Here is a 25,440-nt window from a genome sequence, read left to right as displayed (position 1 = left end):
TTCCATAATGTAAAATGATGCAAGATGTTCGAAATTCTGAGTAAATAGGATTAAGGTATGGGGAAGGAAGGGTAACATATAATACGTACAAGAACGAAGAGGGAAAGATAAAACTAGAAGACCAAGATAGATGTGCCACGATTGAAAAGGGTGTAAGCCAATGGTGTAGTACTTCGCCTCTGCTGTTCAATTTGTACATCGAAGAAGGAGTGAGGGACAGAAAAGAAAGATTCAAGAGTGGGATTAAAATTAACGGTGAAAGAATATCAGAGATTATTCGCTGATCACGTTGCTGTCCTCAGTGAAAGTGAAGAAGAACTATAGGATGTGCTGAATGGAATGAACAGTCTAATGAGTAGAGAATATTGACTGAGAGTCAATCGAAGGAAGACAACAATAATGAGAAGAGCAGAAATGAGAATACCAAGAAACTTAACATCAGTATTGGCGTCACGAAGTAGAAGAAGTTAAGGAATTCTGCTACCAAAGTAGCAAAAATAAACCTTCATTTATGGGTTGCCATTCAGGCAAGAGTCATATTAGTCGTGAGTTTGTTCTGCAACTGGACAATGAGAGCAAACATGCTTCTAAATTGTCAGTAGAAAAGGAGAAATGAGGGGAACTGAAGAACTTGACTTGACCAAGTCAGTAATCTGACTTAAATCGGGCTGAACTCTTACGAGATGAATTTTACATGTAGGTCAGAAAACCAACGTCATCTAATGTTGAAGATCTATGGAGTAATTTACAGACATGTCGGATTGCAATATCTGCTACAACACACAAAATCATATTTCCAAAATGCCAAGAGTTTATGCAGCTGTTCTGGGGGCAAAGGGTCGATACTCTGAAGACACTGAAATATAAACTATATTATATTCTGCTTAGTGCTAGAGGGAGAAAATATTATTTTGTTCGTCTGTTTATATTGGTCGATGTGTTTGTTCAATGTGATAAAATGTATGGTTTTTATGATAGGTGATCGAAAACTTTTGACTGGTAGTGTATTTTTTTATTTCCTCTCGAGGTACTGGAAAACCTTCAGACGAACCAGTTCACTGTTGGAGTAAGTCTTGCCAAACATTATTTTGATTTCAACACTGCTAGTTATTAAAAGAGATTAGACCAGAAGCTGTGCAAACAAGCATCCATTCAAATAGTAAATTCAGTTTTCGTTAGTGTTACTGACTGGTTTGGCGCAAATAGGCTAGCTTTTAAACCATGAAAAAATACAGGTCATCCAGTTCTGTACTTTCAGAAATCTCTTGCAGTATGTAGGGTTTCAGAGGCTGGCAGGTGCTGAAGTAAATGTGTTATTTGATCGATGGCTTCCGAGTTTTGCCGGTTTCTGCAGACTGAGGATTTGAGAAAGACGCGACGGTGGAGGAAACGAAGAATATGTGGTGGTGGTGGTGGTGGGGGGGGGGGGTGTATTTTACTTTCCCCCTTGCAATGTAATCAGCCCTAATACACATTATGAGCTAATTTTTAACATTTTTATGCAGCGACAGCAACTGATATTGTTTATATAAGAATATACAGCCTACAGTTGCAGGTTAGCTTTATCGTTTACCTAGGTTTCAACGTTAGTAATAACGTCTTCTTCAGAACATAAAATATTATTTAAATGTTTGCCTGAAACAGGCCATGTCCTAAGTCGACTTTATGAAACTTGATTCGTAACCATACTGTTTTGTCACTTGTATTAAACAAGCTGTAGCAGATTCACTAAGCCCGTTGTATGGGTCTCGTCGTGTCAGCTTGTTTAATATAAGTGACAAAACCTTATGGTTAAGCATCAAGTTTTATGAAGTTGACTTAGACATGGCCTGTTTTAGGCAAACATTTAAATAATGTTTTATGTTCTGAAGAAAACGTTATTACTAACGTTGAAACCTAAGTAAAAGATAAAGTTAACCTGCAACTGTAGGCTGTATATTGTTACATAAACATTATGAACTCCCTGATACGGATATGTATCGACATTTTCATTTGTGAGAGAAGAAGCTCATATAAAACTGTACTCTCCAAAACTCCATCATTCATGTATCGCTGTTGACATCTCACGTGATTAGGATAATTTAGAAGTTTTGGCATTAAATATTTTCACAACGTTTTTTTTTTTTTTAAATATCCGTTGATTTAAATAGGATCGTTACCACAAATGTAAATGATTTTATTTCTTGCTTTTATATGTAATCTTTGTCCTCTCTCGCACTTTGGCGGGGAGAGCTGTAAGAAGCAGAAGTTGTAAAGAGTAGTCTTGTTGTGTACAGAGCTAAAGCTTTGAGACTGATAGCTGTAAATTTTGTTAATCAGTCGAGTGAAACATTTCCGTATACAGATGGTAACAGTGTGTAAAACTTTTCATTTCGAAGTTAGTGACCGAACGAACACTAGAACTTTTGATTTCTTAGTGCAAAAAGTATCCGAGACCGTCATATCCCCGAAAAGAACAGGAGCCCAGCAACAGAATCACCTAAATAACAATGCATTAAATTCATTAATACGGGCATGCCTTTCAGTATTACTTAAAAGTGTGGAACATCCCGGAAGTGAAAAGTCACTAAACAGTTATTCTTAAGTGAAACAACATTTTACACGCTCCAGCCGGTACTATTGCCGCTCCCAAGTTTCGGTTGATATGATCTGCTGTGAAAACAAGAAAGAATCCAAGAAGAAGTCATCTGTGCTTGCTTATTAACATTACGTTAGTTGTTAATCGTTTTGCCTATAGGCTGCTACACTCTGTTCGTCTAGCGTCAAGTTAAACCGTCGTGTAAATAAACGAACGTTCTATAATTTATCATTGGCTGCATTGTTCAAGCTTGTGGTACCGATAAGACCGCTGGAAATAGATCTGACTCTTGTACCGGGTGATCAAAAAGTCAGTATAAATTGGGAAACTGAATAAATTACGGAATAGTGTAGATAGAGAGGTACAAATTGACACACATGCTTGGAATGACATGGGGTTTTATTAGAACCAAAAAAATGCAAAAGTTCAAAAAATGTCCGACAGATCAGATTCTGATCAGAATAGTAATAATTAGCATAACAAAGTAAGACAAAGCAAAGATGATGTTCTTTACAAGAAATGCTCAATATGTCCACCATCGTTCCTCAACGATAGCTGTAGTCGAGGAATAATGTTGTGAACAGCACTGTAAAGCATGTCTGGAGTTATGGTGACGCGTTGGCATCGGATGTTGTCTTTCAGCATCCCTAGAGATGTCGGTCGATCACGATACACTTGCGACTTCAGGTAACCCCAAAGCCAATAATCGCACGTACTGAGTTCTGGGGACTTGGGAGGCCAAGCACGACGGAAGTGGCGGCTGAGCCCACGATCATCACCAAACGACGTGCGCAAGAGATCTTTCACGCGTCCACCAATACTTCTTTTTTTTTTGTTCTAGTAAAACGCCATGTCATTCCAAGCACGTGTGACAATTTGTACCCCTCTATCTATGTTATTCCGTGGTTTATTAAGTTTTCAAATTTATACTGACATTTTGATCGCCCAGTATCAGGTATTTTGCTGTTTAGAGCGAATGTTAGGCTATCACTTGCTAAGGAATCGGAACTCTTAAGTTTACCAGACAATCGTTGTGCTAAATCCATGTAATTCTCGTATGAAATCTGACTTTCGATGTGCTTAGTTTTTATTAAACCAACTTAGAAAATTATAAAAGTCTCTAAATCTGCGTAGAAATATTTGCAAATTGTAGAAGGACTGGAGGAAGGTTCGGCGGTTATGCCAGGATCGGTGAATCACATCTGCGTCGAATTAGTGGCTAGCTACAACGCACACGTGTGGCTAGGTATGATAATCAACTGTGAAACCACACACTCACGGTTATGCCCTCGTTGGCTGCATCCCACGCCTTGGGCTCCCCGTCGGGCAGCGTCTTCTCCTTAGGCTGCCAGCTAGAAGCCCCTCGGCAGCACGCGAGGATCCTTCCGTACGGAGACATGGCGGAGCGCTGGTTCACTGGCAATGCGAAACGGCGCAGCCGGTGTAGAGAACGGGGCCACGGGAAGAAGGGGCAGATAAAGCTGCCGAGATGCCGTATCGCCGCTGATACCGGTGGCCGATGTGCAGAGGCGTGCCGTTTTAAAAAGAGCGGAACGTCTGCTTGCACGTGCGGAACGAATGTCCAACCGGTGTTGCTCAAAATTATACTGGCAATGACCATAATACACGACACAGCTCGTGGGGGTTTAGAGACAAAGGCGCAGAAAAAGCGCCAGAAGATTGTGCTGCGATAATGTCGCACTGACGACCAGCTTTAATTTTGGTGAGACTTTGTCTCCAGTACCATCTCCTTCACTTCAGTTTTTATTAGAAATGAATCTCCTCCAGCTGTAATTAAGATTTCATACTTATTTGGTTACTAGTTTCGACGTTGCGGCAACGCCACCCAGTTGTGTGTGAGTGAGTGCTGAAGTGTTCGGGCCTGAAGATGGTATTGACGCAACGTTGAAACTAGTAGCCAAATAAATATGAAATCTTAAGTACAGCTTCAGGTGTTTCATATTTAATAAAAATTGTACCAGACGAAATCCCCCCCCAATCATCAAATTTAAATATCGATGTACGAAGATTTGATTTGAGAGTGGCACTTCACCCTATGTCTACATTTACATCTACATATACATCCATGCTGCGCAAGCCACCTGACGGTGCGTGGCGGAGGGTACCTTGAGTACCTCCATCGGTTCTCCCTTCTATTCCAGTCTCGTACTGTTCGTGGAAAGAGAGATTGTCGGTATGCCTCTGTGTGAGCTCTAATCTCTTTGAGTTTATCTTCATGGACTCTTCGCGAGAGATACGTGGGAGAGATATTTGCTTGACTCCTCGGTGAAGGTATGTTCTCGAAGCTTCAACAGAAGCCCGTACCGAGCTACTGAGCGTCTCTCCTGCAGAGTCTTCCACTGGAGCTTATCTATCATCTCCGTAACGCTTCCGCGATTACCAAATGATCCTGTAACGAAGCGCGCTGCTCTCCGTTGGATCCTCTCTATCTCTTCTATCAACCCTATCTGATACGGATCCCACACCGGTGAGCAGTATTTAAGCAGTGGGCGAACAACTGTACTGTAACCTACTTCCTTTTGTTTTCTGACCGCATTGCCTTAGGATTCTTCCAATGAATCTCAGTCTGGAATCTGCTTTACCGACGATTAATTTTATATGGTCATTCCATTTTAAATCACTCCTAATGCCATCTCCCAGATAATTTCTGGAATTAACTGCTTCCAGTTGCTGACCTGCTATATTGTAGCTAAATGATAAAGCATCTTTCTTTCTATGTATTCGCAGCACATTAAACTTGTCTACATTGAGACTCAGTTGGAATTCTCTGCAACATGCGTCAATTTGTTGCAGATCCTCTTGCATTGCAGTACAATTTTGCCCTGTTACAACCTCTCGATATAGTACAGCATCATCCGCAGAAAGCCTCAGTGAACTTCCGATGTCATCCACCAGGTCATTTATGTATATTGTGAATACCAACGGTCCTACGACAATCTCCTGCGGCACACGTAAATCACTCTTACTTCGGAAGACTTCTCTCCATTGAGAATGACATGCTGCGTTCTGTTATCTTAGCACTCTTGAATCCAACCATACAGTTGGTCTGATAGTCCATATGCTCTTACTTTGTTCATTAAACGACTGTGGGGAACTGAATCGAACGCCTTGCGGAAGTCAAGAAACACGGCATCTACCTGGGAACCCGTGTCTATGGCCCTCTGAGTTTCGTGTACGAGTAGCGCGAGCTGGCTTTCACACGATCGTCTTTTTCAAAACCCATGCTGATTCCTACAGAGTAGATTTCTACTCTCCAGAAAAGTCATTATACTCGAACATAATACGTGTTCCAAAATTCTACAACTGATCGACGTTAGAGATATAGGTCTATAGTTCTTCACATCTGTTCGACATCCTTTCTTGAAAACGGGGATGACCTGTGCCCTTTTCAAATCTTTTGGAACGCTACGCTCTTCTAGAGACCTACGGTACACCGGTGCAAGAAGGGGGGCAAGTTCCTTCGCGTACTCTGTGTAAAATCGAACTGGTACCCCATCAGTTCCAGCGGCTTTTCCTCTTTTGAGCGATTTTAATTATTTTTCTACCCCTCTGTCATCTATTTCGATATCTAACATTTTGTCATCTGTGCTACAATCTAGAGAAGGAACTACACAGCAGTCTTCCACTGTGAAACAGCTTTGGAAAAAGACATTTAGTATTTCTGACTTTTCCAGAATCGGGGAATTGACTATCTCAGAAGCACATTCTGGGTGATCTTTTCATCTCGAGACAACAAAATATCCCAAAAATTACGCATCAGATTAAAAACCAAAAAATAGGAGTCGAATATTTTTAAAAACGCTATCCGGTGATATCAGTGTTGATTTCCCCCCCACCCCCCGCAGCCTCATCTCAAAGGGATGGATGGGGAAGGGTGGGAGGGGAAGAGGCAACTTTGATATCTTAAATACACTGACGGAAAAAAGAAAAGATTCTAACACCAAGAAGGAGTTGTGCCAGGTAAACGAAAGTTGGTAAGCGTGTTTTTACGTACGAAAGATGACGTCTATTCAGATTTCACGCCAGTCGCATCTATGAGGATGCACATCAAGTCTGCTTTAAATTTACGCTGTAACAGTTGCGAGCCTTAGTTACCTTTGAGATTGAAAGTAGTGTGTTGATACTTCCTGGTAGATTAAAAATTGTTTGCCGGACCGAGACTCGAACTCCGGACCCTTGCCTTTCCCGGGCAAGTGCTCTACCATCTGAGCTATCCGGGCATGACTCACGCCCCATCCTCACAGCTTTACTTCTGCCAGTAGCTCGTCTCCTACCTTCTAAACTTCACAGCAGCTCTCCTGCAAACCTTGCAGAATTAGCACTACTGAAAGAAAGGATATTGCGGGGACAAGGCTTACACACAGTCTGGGAGATGCTTCCAGAGTGAGATTTTCACGCTGCAGCGGAGTGTGCGCTGATCTGAAACTTCCTGACGGATTAAAACTGGAAACATCCGCCAGGCTGTGAGCAAGCCTTGTCTCCGCAATATTCTTTCTTTCAGGAGTGCTAGTTCTGCAAGGTTCGCAGGAGAGCTTCTGTGGAGCTTGGAAGGTAGGAGACGAGCTACTGACAGAAGTGAAGCTGTGAGTACGGGCCGTGAGTCGTGCTTGGGTAGTGTAATTTCTCGGACGAGAAATAAAAATCAAAAATTAGCTCCCCATACACCAAAGATTTCCCCCCAAGTCCCAAATTCCCAGAAAAGTGAATAAGCAAACGCAGTTCCGTTTATCACTATTATTAGGATAATAAAAGGTAATTAAATCAGGAACCTAAGACTTGACAATTAAGCAATCTACGAAAGAAAGATTAAATTTCAGTAAAATTAAAATCAAAATCATAATAAATCGCAAAATTAGCATAAATTAACATTTGCAAAGTAGAACCAATGATCCCAAAGAATACTCCGTGTGAGTAATGACTAAGTATAATTCAATGCATTGTCACTACGTTACAAGAGTTAGCCGAAGCAGGTCATATACACTCCTGGAATTGGAAAAAAGAACACATTGACACCGGTGTGTCAGACCCACCATACTTGCTGCGGACACTGCGAGAGGGCTATACAAGGAATGATCACACGCACGGCACAGCGGACACACCAGGAACCGCGGTGTTGGCCGTCGAATGGCGCTAGCTGCGCAGCATTTGTGCACCGCCTCCGTCAGTGTCAGCAAGTTTGCCGTGGCATACGGAGCTCCATCGCAGTCTTTAACACTGGTAGCATGCCGCGACAGCGTGGACGTGAACCGTATGTGCAGTTGACGGACTTTGAGCGAGGGCGTATAGTGGGCATGCGGGAGGCCGGGTGGACGTACCGCCGAATTGCTCAACACGTGGGGCGTGAGGTCTCCACAGTACATCGATGTTGTCGCCAGTGGTCGGCGGAAGGTGCAGGTGCCCGTCGACCTGGGACCGGACCGCAGCGACGCACGGATGCACGGCAAGACCGTAGGATCGTACGCAGTGCCGTAGGGGACCGCACCGCCACTTCCCAGCAAATTAGGGACACTGTTGCTCCTGGAGTATCGGAGAGGACCATTCGCAACCGTCTCCATGAAGTTAGGCTACGGTCCCGCACACCGTTAGGCCGTCTTCCGCTCACGCCCAAACATCGTGCAGCCCGCCTCCAGTGGTGTCGCGACAGGCGTGAATGGAGGGACGAATGGAGACATGTCGTCTTCAGCGATGAGAGTCGCTTCTGCCTTGGTGCCAATGATGGTCGTATGCGTGTTTGGCGCCGTGCAGGTGAGCGCCACAATTAGGACTGCATACGACCGAGGCACACAGGGCCAACACCCGGCATCATGGTGTGGGGAGCGATCTCCTACACTGGCCGTACACCTCTGGTGATCGTCGAGGGGACACTGAATAGTGCACGGTACATCCAAAACGTCATCGAACCCATCGTTCTACCATTCCTAGACCGGCAAGGGAACTTGCTGTTCCAACAGGTCAATGCACGTCCGCATGTATCCCGTGCCACCCAACGTGCTCTAGAAGGTGTAAGTCAACTACTCTGGCCAGCAAGATCTCCGGATCTCTCCCCCATTGAGCATGTTTGGACTGGATGAAGCGTCGTCTCACGCGGTCTGCACGTCCAGCACGAACGCTGGTCCAACTGAGGCGCCAGGTGGAAATGGTATGGCAAGCCGTTCCACAGGACTACATCCAGCATCTCTACGATCGTCTCCATGGGAGAATAGCAGCCGGCATTGCTGCGAAAGGTGGATATACACTGTACTAGTGCCGACATTGTGCATGCTCTGTTGCCTGTGTCTATGTACCTGTGGTTCTGTCAGTGTGATCATGTGATCTATCTGACCCCAGGAATGTGTCAATAAAGTTTTCCCTTCCTGGGACAATGAATTCACGGTGTTCTTATTTCAATTTCCAGGAGTGTATTTGTATGCTCGTACATGTAGGCGCGCTTAGATTGTTTTTGAGATTGAATAATTGCGATCTATTATGACGCAGTAATACGATCTTCTGACTTCAGATATCACGGTATTAGAATTCGAACGGAGAACTTTTACATACTAGAATATAATGAACTTTTAACTGGATAATTGAACTAAACATTACTTAGACAGTGATTTAGGTAACGAACACTGATAGACGGTTTTCATTCATAATAGCTAGTGGTTTATGGAACTTCAGTGATAGGTCCGAAGCATATACTTTAAATCCCCCAAACACCTGGGAAAGTTTTCTTCTCAAGGCTGATATTGTGCAATAAAACATCCTCTCGCGTCAACTCGTGCATTTGTGATTTAAAATTCTAATAAATTATTGACATGAAACTCCCGGCTAATAATTACGCGCAGCGATAATATTTGACAGTAGCGCTCGGCGCTTGTGTAGAATCTTTGACTCAAATAACAAGTCCACTGTTACGATTTCTTAGATACTTGAAATTGCGACCAGCTTGTAGGGAATTTGTTGTGGATGTGACTGTATTGGTTTTATCATTAATATTTCATCATTAATCAGTTAAACATCGATTACGAGCGATTAATTACGATTGTTGGTGAAGTAAATATCTCACGCACGTCGACATTTCGGTTCAGCACTGTTATTTTGTGTAACGTCGTCTTTGTAACTTTCTAACGATCTCAACACTCTACCGACTGCCGCCGCTTTTTAGCCGAGGCCAAGTACAAATCAAACCAAATCATCAAGAAGAAGAGGCATTATAGTATCTCAGATGGTAGAGCTCTAGCCCGCGAAAGATAAAGTTCCCGAGTTCGAGTCTCGGTCCGGCACACAGTTTTAATCTGCCAGGAAGTTTCAAATCAGCGCGCACTCCGCTGCAGAGTGAAAATCTCATTCTGGGTTAGTGAGTTGATGTTAGCCAAGAAAATCTGTAATACAACGATGACGCGATTATCAACAACTCATATAGTTTCAACGAGGTCGCGTAATAGCACTATCAGAAGCTGAATGTTCCTTCTGCGATACTGAAGACAGACTCTGGTGTAGACTCTGTATGTGACTAGCGACCGTCACGGGAAGACGGCTACGTGGCTTTACCGAGAGGGCGTATGCTTGTGGCGGACCGTACTGCGTCTGCAGCAGTTGGCACCACGGTGACAACGCACTCTTAAAACTCGGTTACTGCAAGGACAGGTCCGAGAGACATACTCTGTAGCCACTGACTCCCTACCATCGCCGTCAGCAGCTCATTGTTGTGTTTTCTGATGAAAGCTGGTTCTGCCTCGGAACCATTGATGGCCGTGTGCTGGTTGTAAGGAGGGCAGTTGAGGGCCTGCAACCAACCTCTCCGTGTTGGACACACAGGACCTACACCTGGTGTGCGTATAACAGCAGGAACACTCTCACGCACCCTGACTGCAAATGTGCTCTTCATTCTGGTGATTCGACCTGTTGTGCTGCCATTCATGAACAGCATTACAGGGGATGTTTTCCAACAGGAAAACGCTCGCCCACATCCTACTGTTGTAACCCAATATTCTCTATAGCCTTGACATGTTGCCATGGCCTTCGCGATCAGCAGAATCCTGACTGCAGATGTGCTCTTCATTCTGGTGATTCGACCTGTTGCGCTGCCATTCATGAACAGCATTCCAGGGGATGTTTTCCAACAGGATAACGCTCGCCCACATACCACTGTTGTAACCCAATATTCTCTATAGCCTCAACATGTTGCCATGGCCTTCGCGGTCAGCAGAACCCTGACTGCAGATGTGCTCTTCATTCTGGTGGTTCGGCCTGTTGTGCTGCCATTCATGAACAGCATTCCAGGGGATGTTTTCCAACAGGATAACGCTCGCCCACATCCTACTGTTGTAACCCAATATTCTCTATAGCCTTGACATGTTGCCATGGCCTTCGCGATCAGCAGAATCCTGACTGCAGATGTGCTCTTCATTCTGGTGATTCGACCTGTTGCGCTGCCATTCATGAACAGTATTCCAGGGGATGTTTTCCAACAGGATAACGCTCGCCCACATACCACTGTTGTAACCCAATATTCTCTATAGCCTCGACATGTTGCCATGGCCTTCTCGGTCAGCAGAACCCTGACTGCAGATGTGCTCTTCATTCTGGTGATTCGACCTGTTGTGCTGCCATTCATGAACAGCATTCCAGGGGATGTTTTCCAACAGGAAAACGCTCGCCCACATACCACTGATGTAACCCAATATTCTCTAGACATGTTGCCATGGCCTTCTCGATCAGCAGAACCCTGACAGCAGATGTGCTCTTCATTCTGGTGATTCGACCTGTTGTGCTGCCGTTCATGAACAGCATTCCAGGGGACGTTTTCCAACAGGATAACGCTCGCCCATATACCACTGTTGTAACCCAGCATTCTCTAAAGGCTCGACATGTTGCCTTGGCCTTCGCGATCAGCAGACCTCCCTTCAATAGAGCACATATGGGACATTATCGAACTCCAGCATTATCCAGCATTAACCTTCCTTGAATGATCGATCAAGTGCAACAGGCATGGAACTCCACCCCACAAACTGACATCCATAACAATGCATCCACGTCTTCATGCTTGCACTGAACATCCTGGTGGCTATACCGGTATTAATGTACCAGCATTTCAGATTTTCAATGATTTCTCTCGCACTTACATGAACCTGTGATCTTGCAATGTTAATCACTTAACAATGCTACTGAGAAAAATGTTTTCCCGAAACTTCATTACTATACAGTAATTAATTATTGCTGTTCTGATTTTTTCTACGTCAGTGAAGGAACATCCCATTTCTATTGCATAATCGTATTCCAAAGAAAAAAATACTTTGCTTTTGTATGCAATACAATTTTTGTTCTGTGATAAATGGCGCTGTACAAAAAAAAAATAAAAAAAACGTTTTCACTAATTATGAGAAAAACATGATTTGAGTCTGTCCTCTCATCTCTCACCAACATGGTGCTTGTTTGTAACATTATTTTTCAGTACTTGTTCAAAATGTCGCTATCAACTTCGATGTAGCTATTTATCCGCACATGGAATGACTCGGCACAACTGAGAAGTGCGTAATCTTCTGATATGCATTGGCGATACGCTGAATGATGTAACGCGCTTTGTTAGCAATCCCATAAACAAAAGACAGTTGACGTTAGATCCGGTGATCTTGAAGTCCAATACTATGGACCACTTATTAGCGATCCATCGATAAGTGCACATGCGATCTAATACTTCCCGTGCCGCTTCAAGAATATCGTGCTGCACAACAATCATGTTAAAACCACATTGTTTTTTGTAAATCCAACGGAAGGTCTGCAAGTAATACCGAGAGATCGTCCTCCAAGGAGGCTCTATGTTTATCAACATTTAAGGTGTCATCTATGAAGAATGGACAAAGGAGTTAGTCACCAATTATTCCACGCCAAACGTTCATATTCCCCAGCCTCTTGTATTCAGTCTGGCGCTACCAATGCGGGCTTTCCACATTCCAATAGTGCATGTTGTGTCGATTAATCGTATGTGGTTCGTCAAGATCGACTCGTCACAGAAAAATACTCCAGCGAAGACACTGGAGTGTCTCTCTATTTGCTGCACGGAACACTGGAAAAATATTACTCGCTTCTGGAAATCATTGTCTTGCCGTTCCTGATGGAGGGAAATATGAAGCGGATGATGTTTTCTACGTTTAGAAAGTCGGCAAAACGTAATCTCACAAATCCCCGGTTCACTATTTAACTACCGAGTGCTGAAGTGGCGGTTATGATTCACTGCGGCTAATATGGCGTTTTTCTTCTTCTCTCCAAAAACTGTTTCTCGACGGTTCCTTTTTCGTGACTTTACATCGGTCGAGAACTGCCGAATAACTCGACAAAAAGAAGCAGGTGCTCATACTCTGTTTGGAAAACACGAGAATTACTGGTTACAGCATTATCGACATTTTTGCTATTTTCTCCACAAATCTAAAACCGATTCAATTTTCCTTCTATCTTAAGAACCTGCATTCTAGGTAATGATGTATTCAGTGTGTCAATGAATGAGGGACCACGTGCAAGCAAAATCAAATAATGGATGAATGAATCTTTCGAAACAACTACACGGAGAAAACAGCAAAACACAGAGTCGTTTGCCAAACACGTATATTTTTATGTTTCTGTGCTTTTCTCTCGAGGTATTTCCGTTTCTGAACAGTGTTATTTCTCGATAACAGTCCTATCTATCACCCAACGACAGAAGTGTACACACAAAACTTACATTTTCTTTCCAGTATATCTACATCTACATCTACATGGATACTCTGAAAATCACATTTAAGTGCCTGGCAGAGGGTTCATCGAACCACCTTCACAATTCACTATTATGCCAATCTCGTATAGCACGCGGAAATAATGAACACCTGTATTTATCCGTAAGAGCTCCGATTTCCATTATTTTATCGTCGTGATCGTTCCGCCCTATGTAGGTCGGTGTCAACAAAATATTTTCGCATTCGGAGGATAAAGTTGGTGACTGGAATTTCGTGAGAAGATTCCGTCGCAACGGAAAACACCTTTCTTTTAATGATTTCCAGCCCAAATCCTGTAATATTTCTGTGACACTCTCTCCCATATTTCGCGATAATACAAAACGTGCTGTCTTTCCTTGAACTTTTTCGATGCACTCCGTCAGTCCTATCTGGTAAGGATCCCACAACGTGCAGCAGTATTCTAAAAGAGGACGGACAAGCGTAGTGTAGGCAGTCTCCTTAGTAGGTCTGTTACATTTTCAGAGTGTCCTGCCAATAAAACGCAGTCTTTGGTTAGCCTTCCCCACAACATTTTCTGTGTGTTCCTTCCAACTTAAGTTGTTCGTAACTGTAATACCTAGGTATTTAGTTGAATTTATGGCTTTTAGATTAGACTGATTTATCGTCTAACCGAAGTTTAACGAGTTCCTTTTAGCACTCATTTGGATGACCTCACACTTTTCGTTATTTCAAGTCAACTGCCACTTTTTTGCACCATTCAGATATTTTTTTAAAATCGTTTTGCAGTTTGTTTTGATTTTCTGATGACTTTGTTAGTCGATAAACGACAGCGTCATGTGCTGCTCAGATTGTCTCCCATATCGTTTATATAGATTACGGAACAGCAAAGGGCCTATAACACTACCTTGAGGAACGCCACAACTCACTTCTATTTTACTCGATGACTTTCCGTCAATTACTACGAACTGAGACCTCTCTGACAGGAACTCACAAATCCAGTTACATAACTGAGACGATATTCCATAAGCACGCAATTTCACTACGAGCCGCTTGTGTGGTACAGTGTCAAAAGCCTTCCAGAAATACGGAATTGATCTGAAATCCCTTGTCAATAGCACTCTTCATGTGAATACAGAGCTAGGTGTGTTTCACAGGAACGATGTTTTCTAAACCCATGTTGACTGTGTGTCAATAGACCGTTTTCTTGGAGGTAAGTCATAATGTTCGAACACTATATATGTTTCAATCCGATTCCACAAAAAAAAAAAAAAAATAAATAAATAAATAAATAAATAAAGTGATATTCGTATTTAAGATTTCGAATTTTAACGTCCAAAGAGGGAGTCATAGCGGGGACTCGGTGACTTTTTTAGGCACCCATATCGTGGTATTCCGTAGACCCTGTGGATACTGTGCAAGGTCGCATTACTGCCAAGGTTTACCTGATCATTTTGGCTGGTTAGATATATGCCATGGTACATTGTTTGCTCCCCAGTGGAGATGCTGTGTTCCAATACGACATGGCCACTGTTCACACACCTCACATCGTCCAGGACTGGTTTTCTGAGCACCAGGACGAACTGTCTCCTCTCCCCTGGCCACCATAGTGGGCCCCTCTCAATATTATTGAGACTTCATCCTCTACTTTGGAGAGAATGATGTGTGATCTCTGACCGCGAGGTGCGACAATAAAGTAATGGGACCAAGATGTGGCAACCCTGCAGGCTTGAGTAGCACAATATCTTTGACCCTGGTCTATAAGCTGCTTCTAGTCCAAGCGGCACATCGATTCAACTGCTCAGTCGTGAGTTGTGCTGTAATAAGTTAACAAGTGTTTGTGTCTCTCGTCACGGAAATGGAACCGCGCAATACTGCGCAACGGTATCCTATTTCTTTTTGCGTGCAATTGTGTGAAAACGCAACGACAACTTACTGTAAACTTTAGAAGGCTTGTGAAGAGCAGGTTAAGTCAAGAGCTCAAGTTTTCCGTTGGCATATTGGGCAGAACGAATGTTGAAGACCGAGTGGACGACCATCAACCTCAAAGACGGATGTCAACTCGACCAGGGTGCGTGGACTCGTACGAACTGATCGAAGATTATCCGTGAAAATGATTTCAGAAGAACTGAACATCAATCAAGAAAAGGTTTGTCTAATAATAACTGAAGATCTTGGTAGGAGCAAGATTTGCCCAAAACTGGTCCCCAAAAATCTCACACCACAACAGCGAGAAACAAGGAAAAATTTGACAACCGATCTGCTACAGCAAACGAAAATCAATCCAGAATTGTTGAACCGTGTTATCACTGGTGATGAAGTTGGTTTTTTCAGTAAGATCCAGAGACAAGACACCAAAGTTAGCAATGGTCCTCAAAGGGATCACCCAGACCAAGAAAAGCTCGCATGTCAAAGTCTATATCTACATCTACGTCAATATTCCGCAAGCCACCTGACGGTGTGTGGCGGAGGGTACCCTGAGTACCTCTATCGGTTCTCCCTTCTATTCCAGTCTCGTATTGTTCGTGGAAAGAAGGATTGTCACTGTGCTTCTGTGTGGGCTATAATCTCTCTGATTTTATCCTCATTGTCTCTTCGCGAGTTATACGTAGGAGGGAGCAATATACTGCTTGACTCTTCGGTGAAGGTATGTTCTCGAAACTTTAACAAAAGCCCGTACGAGCTACTGAGCGTCTCTCCTGCAGAGTCTTCCACTGGAGTTTACCTATCATCTCTGTAACGCTTTCGCGATTACTAAATGATCCTGTAACGAAGCGCGCTGCTCTCCGTTGGATCTTCTCTATCTCTTCTATCAACCCTATCTGGTACGGATCCCACACTGCTGAGCAGTATTCAAGCAGTGGGCGAACAAGCGTACTGTAACCTACTTCCTTTATTTTCGGATTGCATTTCCTTAGGATTCTTCCAATAAATCTCAGTCTGGAATCTGCTTTAACTACGATCAACTTTATATGATCATCCCATTTTAAATCACTCCTAATGCCTACTCCAGATAATTTATGGAATTAACTGCTTCCAGGTGCTGACCATCTATTTTGTAGATAAATGATAAGGGATCTATCTTTCTATGTATTCGCAGCACATTATACTTGTCTACATTAAGATTAAATTGTCATTCCCTGCACCATGCGTCAATTCGCTGCAGATCCTCCTGCATTTCAGTACAATTTTCCATTGTTACAACCTCTCGATACACCACAGCATCATCTGCAAAAAGCCTCAGTGAACTTCCGATGTCATCCACCAGGTCATTTATGTATATTTTGAATAGCAACGGTCCTATGACACTCCCCTGCGGCACACCTGAAATCACTCTTACTTCGGAAGACTTCTCTCCATTGAGTATGACATGCGGCGTTGTGTTATCTAGGAACTCCTCAATCCGATCACACAGTTGGTCTGATAGTCCATATACTCTTACTTTGTTCATTAAACGACTGTGGGGAACTGTGTCAAACGCCTTGCGGAAGTCAAGAAACACGGCATCTACCTGTGAACCCGTGTCTAAGGCCCTCTGAGTCTCGTGGACGAATAGCGCGAGCTGGGTTTCACACGACCGTCTTTTTCGAAACGCATGCTGATTCCTACAGAGTAGATTTCTAGTCTCCAGAAAAGACATTATACTCGAACATAATACGTGTTCCAAAATTCTACAACTGATCTATGTTAGAGATATAGGTCTATAGTTCTTCACATCTGTTCGACGTCCCTTCTTGAAAACGGGGATGACCTGTGCCCTTTTCAAATCTTTTGGAACGCTACGCTCTTCTAGAGACCTACGGTACACCGGTGCAAGAAGGGGGGCGCCATCCCATACTGCTCTGTCAGGACAGCAATTTCTCACCTCAAAACAAATTTCAGTACTACCACAGCCACCTTATTCACCAGATGTCGCTCCGTGCGGCTTTTTTTTATTTCCAAGAGTCAAAACGGCTGTCGTGGGACACCATTTAAGCAAAACAAGATGACCAATGAGCTCTGACCAGGGTCTTGGAGGATATTACAGAAAATGAGTTCCAGAAATGTTACCATCAATGGCAGAAGCGCTGGAAAAACTGTGTGCAGTCAGAAGGAAATACAACACTAAACTTGACTAAAACTTTAAGCAACATTTTTTTCACATCAGTCTCATTACTTTATTGTCGCACCTCGTTCACCAACACGGAAATGAACAAAACAGTGTAACATTTTGTCACCGAGCACGTTGAAATAAACCTCCTCGTTCACCTGAAAGAGTGGACCCAATTCACTGTCCCTGAAACATTACAGAACCACCTGCGGCCTGAAATTCACCCGCAACACCCTAAAGTGTAAATGCGGCATTGGGGGAAATCACCACTCTTCAGCACACACTACACAGACACTGAGCCAGCCGCTCTTCAGTTTCTGTTTGTTTGGCCTAACAAAGGCGTGCAGTTTTACGTGCCGCTGTGAGCGATGGTCTTTTACGGAGTTTCCGCTTCCAACTGTATATTCATGTAATTTCCCTACCAAAATCAAGAACGCAAGCGACGAGAGGCGTTCAGTAAATAATCCAACAACACAACCGCTACGGTCGCAGGTTCCAGTCCTGCCTCGGGCATGGATGTGTGTGATGTCCTTAGGTTAGTTAGGTTTAAGTAGTTCTAAGTTCTCGGGGATTTATGACCTCAGAAGTTGTCCCATAGTGCTCAGAGCCATTTTCAACCATTCTTCACCGATGGCACCCTAAATGGTGATAAATATAAAGCGTCCTTGGAGGACGATCTCTCGGTATTACTTGCACGCCTTCCGTTGGATTTAGAACAAACAAATTGGTTTTAACATAATTGTTGTCCAGCACGATATTCCGAAGTGGCAAGGTAAGTATTACACTCCTGGAAATGGAAAAAAGAACACATTGACACCGGTGTGTCAGACCCACCATACTTGCTGCGGACACTGCGAGAGGGCTGTACAAGCAATGATCACACGCACGGCACAGCGGACACACCAGGAACCGCGGTGTTGGCCGTCGATTGGCGCTAGTTGCGCAGCAATTGTGCACCGCCGCCGTCAGTGTCAGCCAGTTTGCCGTGGCATACGGAGCTCCATCTCAGTCTTTAACACTGGTAGCATGCCGCGACAGCGTGGACGTGAACCGTATGTGCAGTTGACGGACTGAGCGAGGGCGTATAGTGGGCATGCGGGAGGCCGGGTGGACGTACCGCCGAATTGCTCAACACGTGGGGCGTGAGGCCTCCACAGTACATCGATGTTGTCGCCAGTGGTTGGCGGAAGGTGCACGTGTCCGTCGACCTGGGACCGGACCGAAGCGACGCACGGATGCACGCCAAGACCGTAGGATCCTACGCAGTGCCTTAGGGGACAACACCGCCACTTCCCAGCAAATTAGGGACACTGTTGCTCCTGGGGTATCGGCGAGGACCATTCGCAACCGTCTCCATGAAGCTGGGCTACGGTCCCGCACACCGTTAGGCCGTCTTCCGCTCACGCCCCAACATCGTGCAGCCCGCCTCCAGTGGTGTGAATGGAGGGACGAATGGAGACGTGTCGTCTTCAGCGATGAGAGTCGCTTCTGCCTTGGTGCCAATGATGGTCGTATGCGTGTTTGGCGCTGTGCAGGTGAGCGCCACAATCAAGACTGCATACGACCGAGGCACACAGGGCAACACCCGGCGGCATGGTGTGGGGAGCGATCTCCTACACTGACCGTACACCTCTGGTGATCGTCGAGGGGACACTGAATAGTGCACGGTACATCCAAACCGTCATCGAACCCATCGTTCTACCATTCCTAGACCGTCAAGGGAACTTGCTGTTCCAACAGGTCAATGCACGTCCGCATGTATCCCGTGCCACCCAACGTGCTCTAGAAGGTGTAAGTCAACTACCCTGTCCAGCAAGATCTCCGGATCTGTCCCCCATTGAGCATGTTTGGGACTGGATGAAGCGTCGTCTGACGCGGTCTGCACGTCCAGCACGGACGCTGGTCCAACTGAGGCGCCAGGTGGAAATGGCATAGCAAGCCGTTCCACAGGACTACATCCAGCATCTCTACCATCGTCTCCATGGGAGAATAGCAGCCTGAACTGCTGCGAAAGGTGGGAATACACTGTACTAGTGCCGACATTGTGCATGCTCTGTTGCCTGTGTCTATGTGCCTGTGGTTCTGTCAGTGTGATCATGTGATGTATCTGACCCCAGGAATGTGTCAATAAAGTTTCCCCTTCCTGGGACAATGAATTCACGGTGTTCTTATTTCAATTTCCAGGAGTGTAGATCGCATGGACACTCATCGATGGATCGGTAGAAGTGGTCCACTGTATTGGACTGCATGATCACCGGATCTAACGTCACCTGACCTTTGTTTATGGGATTACTTAAGAGGGAAATTTATAATGAAGTGCCAACAAAGCGCGCTAACATGACTCAGCGTATCGCCAATGCACGTCAGAAGATAACGCACTTCTCAGTTGTGCGGATTCATTCCATGTGCCGATACATAACTGCATTGAAGTTGATGGCGACATTTTTGAACATGTATTTGAAAAATGCAGAATTCATTGTGGGACATCGTGCAATATTCCTGCTTCAGTCCCTACAGTTTCATGAAGTTTCGACAGGTGGCGGCGCACGGGTAGCCTTCAAAGTGGTGTCTGCAACGGAAGTGCGTTCCAAGCAAGCAGTGTCATTGGGTTTCTTTCGGCGGAAAACCACAGCATCACATATATTCTTAGGCGCTTGTAGTATATCAACCGATAGTTCGTAGTGAACAAAAGCACAGCGAGTCGTTCGGCGAGGTGTCTGCCATCATCGCAACAAGGTCGCGAAAACTTGTCCGATCTACACGTGCCGGCCGGCCGCACTCAACTCTGTCTCATGCAGTGTTTGAAGTTACAGACGGATCGCGATGAAACACCTCGCTGCACAATTGAAGTCTCTATTGTTAGCGCTTACACACACGTCCAACTTTTGGGGTAACAAAAGGTGTGTGCCCGCTGGGGTCCTTGTAGCCTAACAGAAGACCTTAAAGAACAACGAAGGATCATTTGTGCGGAATTGCTTGCGCGTTACGAGACTGATTGTGACACTTTCATGTCGCTGGCGATGAAACATGTATTCATTACTTCGAACCGGAAGCAAAACGGCAACCATGGAGTGCCGCCACGCCATCTCTCCTCCAAAGAAAAAGTTCAAAGCCGCTCCATCAACCGATAAAGTGATGGCGACTGTGTTCTGGCACTCTGAAGAGTTATTCAGTTTTATGTCCTCCCTCGTGGTTCAACGATCAACTTTGAAGCATGCGAGGAGATTGAGGAAGCCACTTCAACGTGGTCATAGCCTGAAAAATGCAAGCGAACTTCTCTTTCTCCATGACAACGCACGGCCTTACCCTGGTCTGCGCACTCGAGAGGAGGTCAGAAAACTTTGAATGACTGTTCTTCCTCGTCCACCCTAAAGCCCAGATCTCGCACCTTTCATCTGTTTGGCCCAATGAAGGGTACACTTCGCGGGAAGCAGTAGGTGGTTCATTTGGAGAGTAATTGCAAGAAGAGAACTGTTGTTGTTGTTGTGGTCTTCAGTCCTGAGACTGGGTTGATGCAGCTCTCCACGCTATCCTGTGCAAGCTTCTTCATCTCGCAGTACCTACTGCAACCTACACCCTTCTATATCTGCTTGGTGCATTCATCTCTTGGTCTCCCTCTACGATTTTTACCCTCCACACTGCCCTTGATGACTCAAACATGTCTAGCAACCGATCCCTTATTCTAGTCAAGTCGTGCCACAAACTTCTCTTGTCCTCAAACATATTCAATACCTCCTGATTAGTTATGTGATCTACCCATCTAATCTTCAGCATTCTTCAGTATCACCCTATTTCGAAAGTTTCTATTCTCTTCTTGTCTAAACTATTTATCGTCCATGTTTCGCTTCCGTACATGGCTATACTCCATACAAATACTTTCAGAAACGACTTCCTGACACTTAAATCTATATTCGATGTTAACAATTTTTTTTCTTCAGAATCGTTTTCCGTGCCATTGCCAGTCTACATTTTATATCCTCTCTACTTCGACCATCATGAGTTATTTTGCTCCCCAAAAAGCAAAACTCCTTTACTACTTTGTCTCATTTCCTAATCTGATTCCCTCTACATCACCCGACTTAATTCGACTACATTCCATTATCCTCGTTTTTCTTTTGTTAATGATCATCTTATACCCTCCTTTCAAGACACTGTCCATTCCATTCAACTGCTCTTCCATGTCCTTTGCTGTCTCTGACAGTATTACGTCATCGGCGAACCTCAAAGTTTTTATTTCTTCTCCATGAATTTTAATACCTACTCCAAATTTTTCTTCTGTTTCCTTCACTGCTTGCTCAATATACAGATTGAATAACATCGGAGAGAGGCTACAACCCTGTCTCACTTCCTTTCCAACCGCTGCTTCCCTTGATGTTCCTCGACTCTTATAACTGCCATCTGGTTTCTGTACAAATTCTAAATAGCCCTTCGCTCCCTGTAATTTACCCCTGCCACCTTCAGAATTTGAAAGAGAGTATTCCAGTCAACATTGTCGAAAGCTTTCTCTAAGTCTACAAATGCTAGGAACGTAGGTTTGCCTTTCCTTGATCTAGCTTCTAAGATAAGTCGTAGGGTCAGTTTTGCCCCACGTGTTCCAATATCTGTACGGAATCCAAACTGATCTTCCCCGAGGTCGGCGTCTACTAGTTTTTCCATTCGTCTGTAAAGACTTCGCGTTAGTACTTTGCAGCTGTGACTTATTAAACTGATAGTTCGGTAATTTTCACTTCTGTCAACACCTGCTTCCTTTGGGATTGGAATTATTGTATTCTTCTTCAAGTCTGAGGGTATTTCGCCTGACTACTGAACAGTTTCTCCGAGCAGAGGGTACTCTCCTTGACAAAGTATTTGTACATCAGCCGACTGGTGGACGCCGTAGGAGCTGGAAAGACGGAAGAAGCAGATGCAACAGCCAGCAACGAGGATGCGCGAGACAGAAGTAAATGGGCAGACATATCTGATTAGCTTCTGTGGTGTTCTATTCAATCATGATTCGTGGATTTGATGTATTACCGGGCGCTGTGACAGAGCTTCAGTCCGGAACCGGGTTGCTGCTACGGTCGCAGGTTCGAATTCTTCCTCGGGCATGGATGTGTGTGATGTCATTAGCTTAGGTAGGTTTAAATAGTTCTAAGCTCTAGTGGACTGATGACCACAGATGTTAAGTCCCATAGTGCTCAGAGCCATTTGATCTATTGATCATTATGTTATCTCTTATGTTCATATATTTCTGTCTGCTAGTGTGAGACTGAATGGCCTGTTTATATGCAATAAATGATTATGATGATGATGTATACTTCCAGTTTGTCCGTTACGGATAACGAACTATGATTTAAATCGGCGGTTTATGAGTATGCGACTACATGCAATTTTGGATTGTAGATTTGTACCATCAATTAGTTTTCGAGCCGCTGCAGGCTGAGCATCAGATGGAGGTGTTACAGGGACATCACATCGTGGTGACGGGGAGAGTAGTGAGAATAAATAGTCGTGTTCACCACGTCATGTAGGCACCTTTTCAAGGAGATATTTTAACTGCAGCAACAGAGTACATACACTACTAGCCATTAAAATTGCAACACCAAGAAGAAATGCAATTGATAAACTGGTACTCATTGGACAAATATATTATACTAGAACTGACATGTGATTACATTTTCACGCGATTTGGGTGCATAGGTCCTGAGAAATCAGTACTCAGAACAACCACCACAGCCCGGAATAACGGCTTTGATAAGTCTGGGCATTGATTCAAACAGAGCTTGGATGGCGTGTGCAGGTACAGCTGCCCATGCAGCTTCAACACGATACCACAGTTCAACAAGAGTAGTGACTGGAGTATTGTGAAGAGCCAGTTGCTCGGCCACCATTGGCCAGACGTTTTCAATTGGTGAGAGATCTGGAGAATATGCTGGTCAGGACAGCAGGCGAACATTTTATGTATCCAGAACGGCCCGTACAGGACCTGCAACATGCGGTCGTGTATTATCCTGCTGAAATGTAGGGTTTCACAGGGATCGAATGAAGGGTAGATCCACGGGAAGTAACACATCTGAAATGTAACGTCCTCTGTTCGAAGTGCCGTCAGTGGGAAGAAGAGGTAACTGAGACGTGTAACCAATGGCACCCCATACCAACACGCCGTGTGATACGCCAGTATGGAGATGACGAATACACGCTTCCAATGTGCGTTTACCGCGATATCGCCAAACAACGACCATCATGACGCTGTAAACAGAACCTGGATTCATCCGAAAAAATGACGTTTTGGCATCCGAGCACCCAGGTCCGTCGTTGAGTACATCATCGCAGGCGCTCCTGTCGGTGATGCAGCGTCAAGGGTAACCTCAACCATGGTCTCCGAGCTGATAGTCCATCCTACTGCAAACGTCGTCGAGCTGTTCGTGCAGATGGTTGTTGTCTTGCCTGTCATCTCGACTGCTAGTGATACGGGGCTGTTGGGATCCATCACGGCGTTCCGTATTACCCTCCTGAACCCACCAATTCCATATTGTGCTAATAGTCATTGGATCTTAACCAACGCGAGCAGCAATGTCGCGATCGGATAAACCGCAATCGCGATAGGCTACAATCCAACATTTATCGAAGTCGGAAACGTGATGGTACGCATTTCTCCTCCTTACACGAGGAACCACAACAACTTTTCTCCAGGCAACGCCGGTCAATTGCTATTTGTGTATGAGAAATCGGTTGGAAACTTTCCTCATGTCAGCACGTTGTAGGTGTCGCCACCGGCGCCAACGTTGTGTGAATGCACAGAAAAGCTAATAGTTTGCATATCACAGCTTCGTCCTCCTCTCGGTTAAATTTTGCGTCTGTAGCACGTCATCTTCGTGATGTAGCAATTTTAATGGCCAGTAGTGTAATAATATCATAAGAGAGTGTCGAAATTTCCATGCGGCTTTTTGCGGATGATGCTGTAGTATACAGAGAAGTTGCGGCATTAGAAAATTGTAGGGAAATGCAGGAAGATCTGCAGCAGATAGCCACTTGGTGCAGGGAGTGGCAACTAACCTTTAACATAGACAAATGTAATGTATTGCGAATACATAGAAAGAAGGATCCTTTATTGTATGATTATATGATAACGGAACAAACACTGGTAGCAGTTACTTCTGTAAAATATCTGGGAGCATGCGTGCGGAACGATTTGAAGTGGAATGATCATATAAAATTGTTGGTAAGGCGGGTAACAGCTTGAGATTCATTGGGAGATTACTTAGAAAATGTAGTCCATCAACAAAGGAGGTGGCTTCCAAAACACCCGTTCGACCTATACTTGAGTATTGCTTATCAGTCTGGGATCCGTACCACATCGGGTTGACGGAGGAGATAGATAAGATCCAAAGAAGAGCGGCCCGTTTCATCACAGGGTTATTTGGGAAGCGTGATAGCGTTACGGAGATGTTTAGCAAACTCAAGTGGCAGACTCTGCAAGAGAGGCGCTCTGCATCGCGGTGTAGCTTGCTGTCCAGGTTTCGAGAGCGTGCGTTTGTGGATGAGGTATCGAATATATTGCTTCCCCCTACTTATAACTCCCGAGGAGATCACGAATGTAAAATTAGAGAGATTCGAGCTCGCACGGAGGCTTTCAGACAGTCGCTCTTCCCGCGAACCATACGCGTCTGGAACAGTAAAGGGAGGTAATGACAGTGGCACGTAAAGTGCCCTCCGCCACACACCGTTGGGTGGCTTGCGGAGTATAAATCTAGATGTAGATGTAGAACAAGCTTTTTTTGACGAGTTTTGCAGCTTCTTATTTATATATTTCTACGGGGCCTAAAATTTACTGGAAATTTTAAAAAAAATGCTAAAAACTATCACCTGCTGTTGTGCTGTTCAGCCACACAATTTGCACCAGAAGGAACGTCCGTAAGTACTTAGGGACAATGTTCATACTATCTTGACACTGCGCCCGTCTGCTCAGTTGAGATGGGTGCGGCTGTGGCGTGAAAGATGGGCACAGCTGTACACGAACGTGTGTAAGTGTTTATGTGTGTGTGTGTGTGTGTGTGTGTGTGTGTGTGTGTGTGTGTGTCTGTGTG

At 44.5% G+C, this 25,440-nt stretch overlaps 1 protein-coding gene across 2 annotated transcripts in view; it reads right to left on the bottom strand.

The window, feature by feature from the left end:
• Positions 1-25,440, bottom strand: part of LOC126291601 (arylalkylamine N-acetyltransferase 1-like) — a 159,317-nt gene that overhangs the window by 84,138 nt on the left and 49,739 nt on the right. The window contains exon 1 of one of the 2 annotated variants that reach the window (XM_049985136.1): positions 3,858-3,982. The exons of the other annotated variant lie outside the window; for it this stretch is intronic. Coding sequence (XP_049841093.1) covers positions 3,858-3,977 — 120 coding nt within the window. The 5' untranslated portion in view covers positions 3,978-3,982. Of the gene's footprint in view, positions 1-3,857; positions 3,983-25,440 lie in introns of those variants that run through there. 2 annotated transcript variants of the gene reach the window in all.

The sequence above is a fragment of the Schistocerca gregaria genome, chromosome 9 (assembly GCF_023897955.1).
Source record: "Schistocerca gregaria isolate iqSchGreg1 chromosome 9, iqSchGreg1.2, whole genome shotgun sequence".
NCBI classification, from domain to species: Eukaryota; Metazoa; Arthropoda; class Insecta; order Orthoptera; family Acrididae; genus Schistocerca; species Schistocerca gregaria.
The sequence above is the reverse complement of the archived record's forward strand: the minus strand, read 5'-3'. Positions and strand labels throughout refer to the sequence as shown.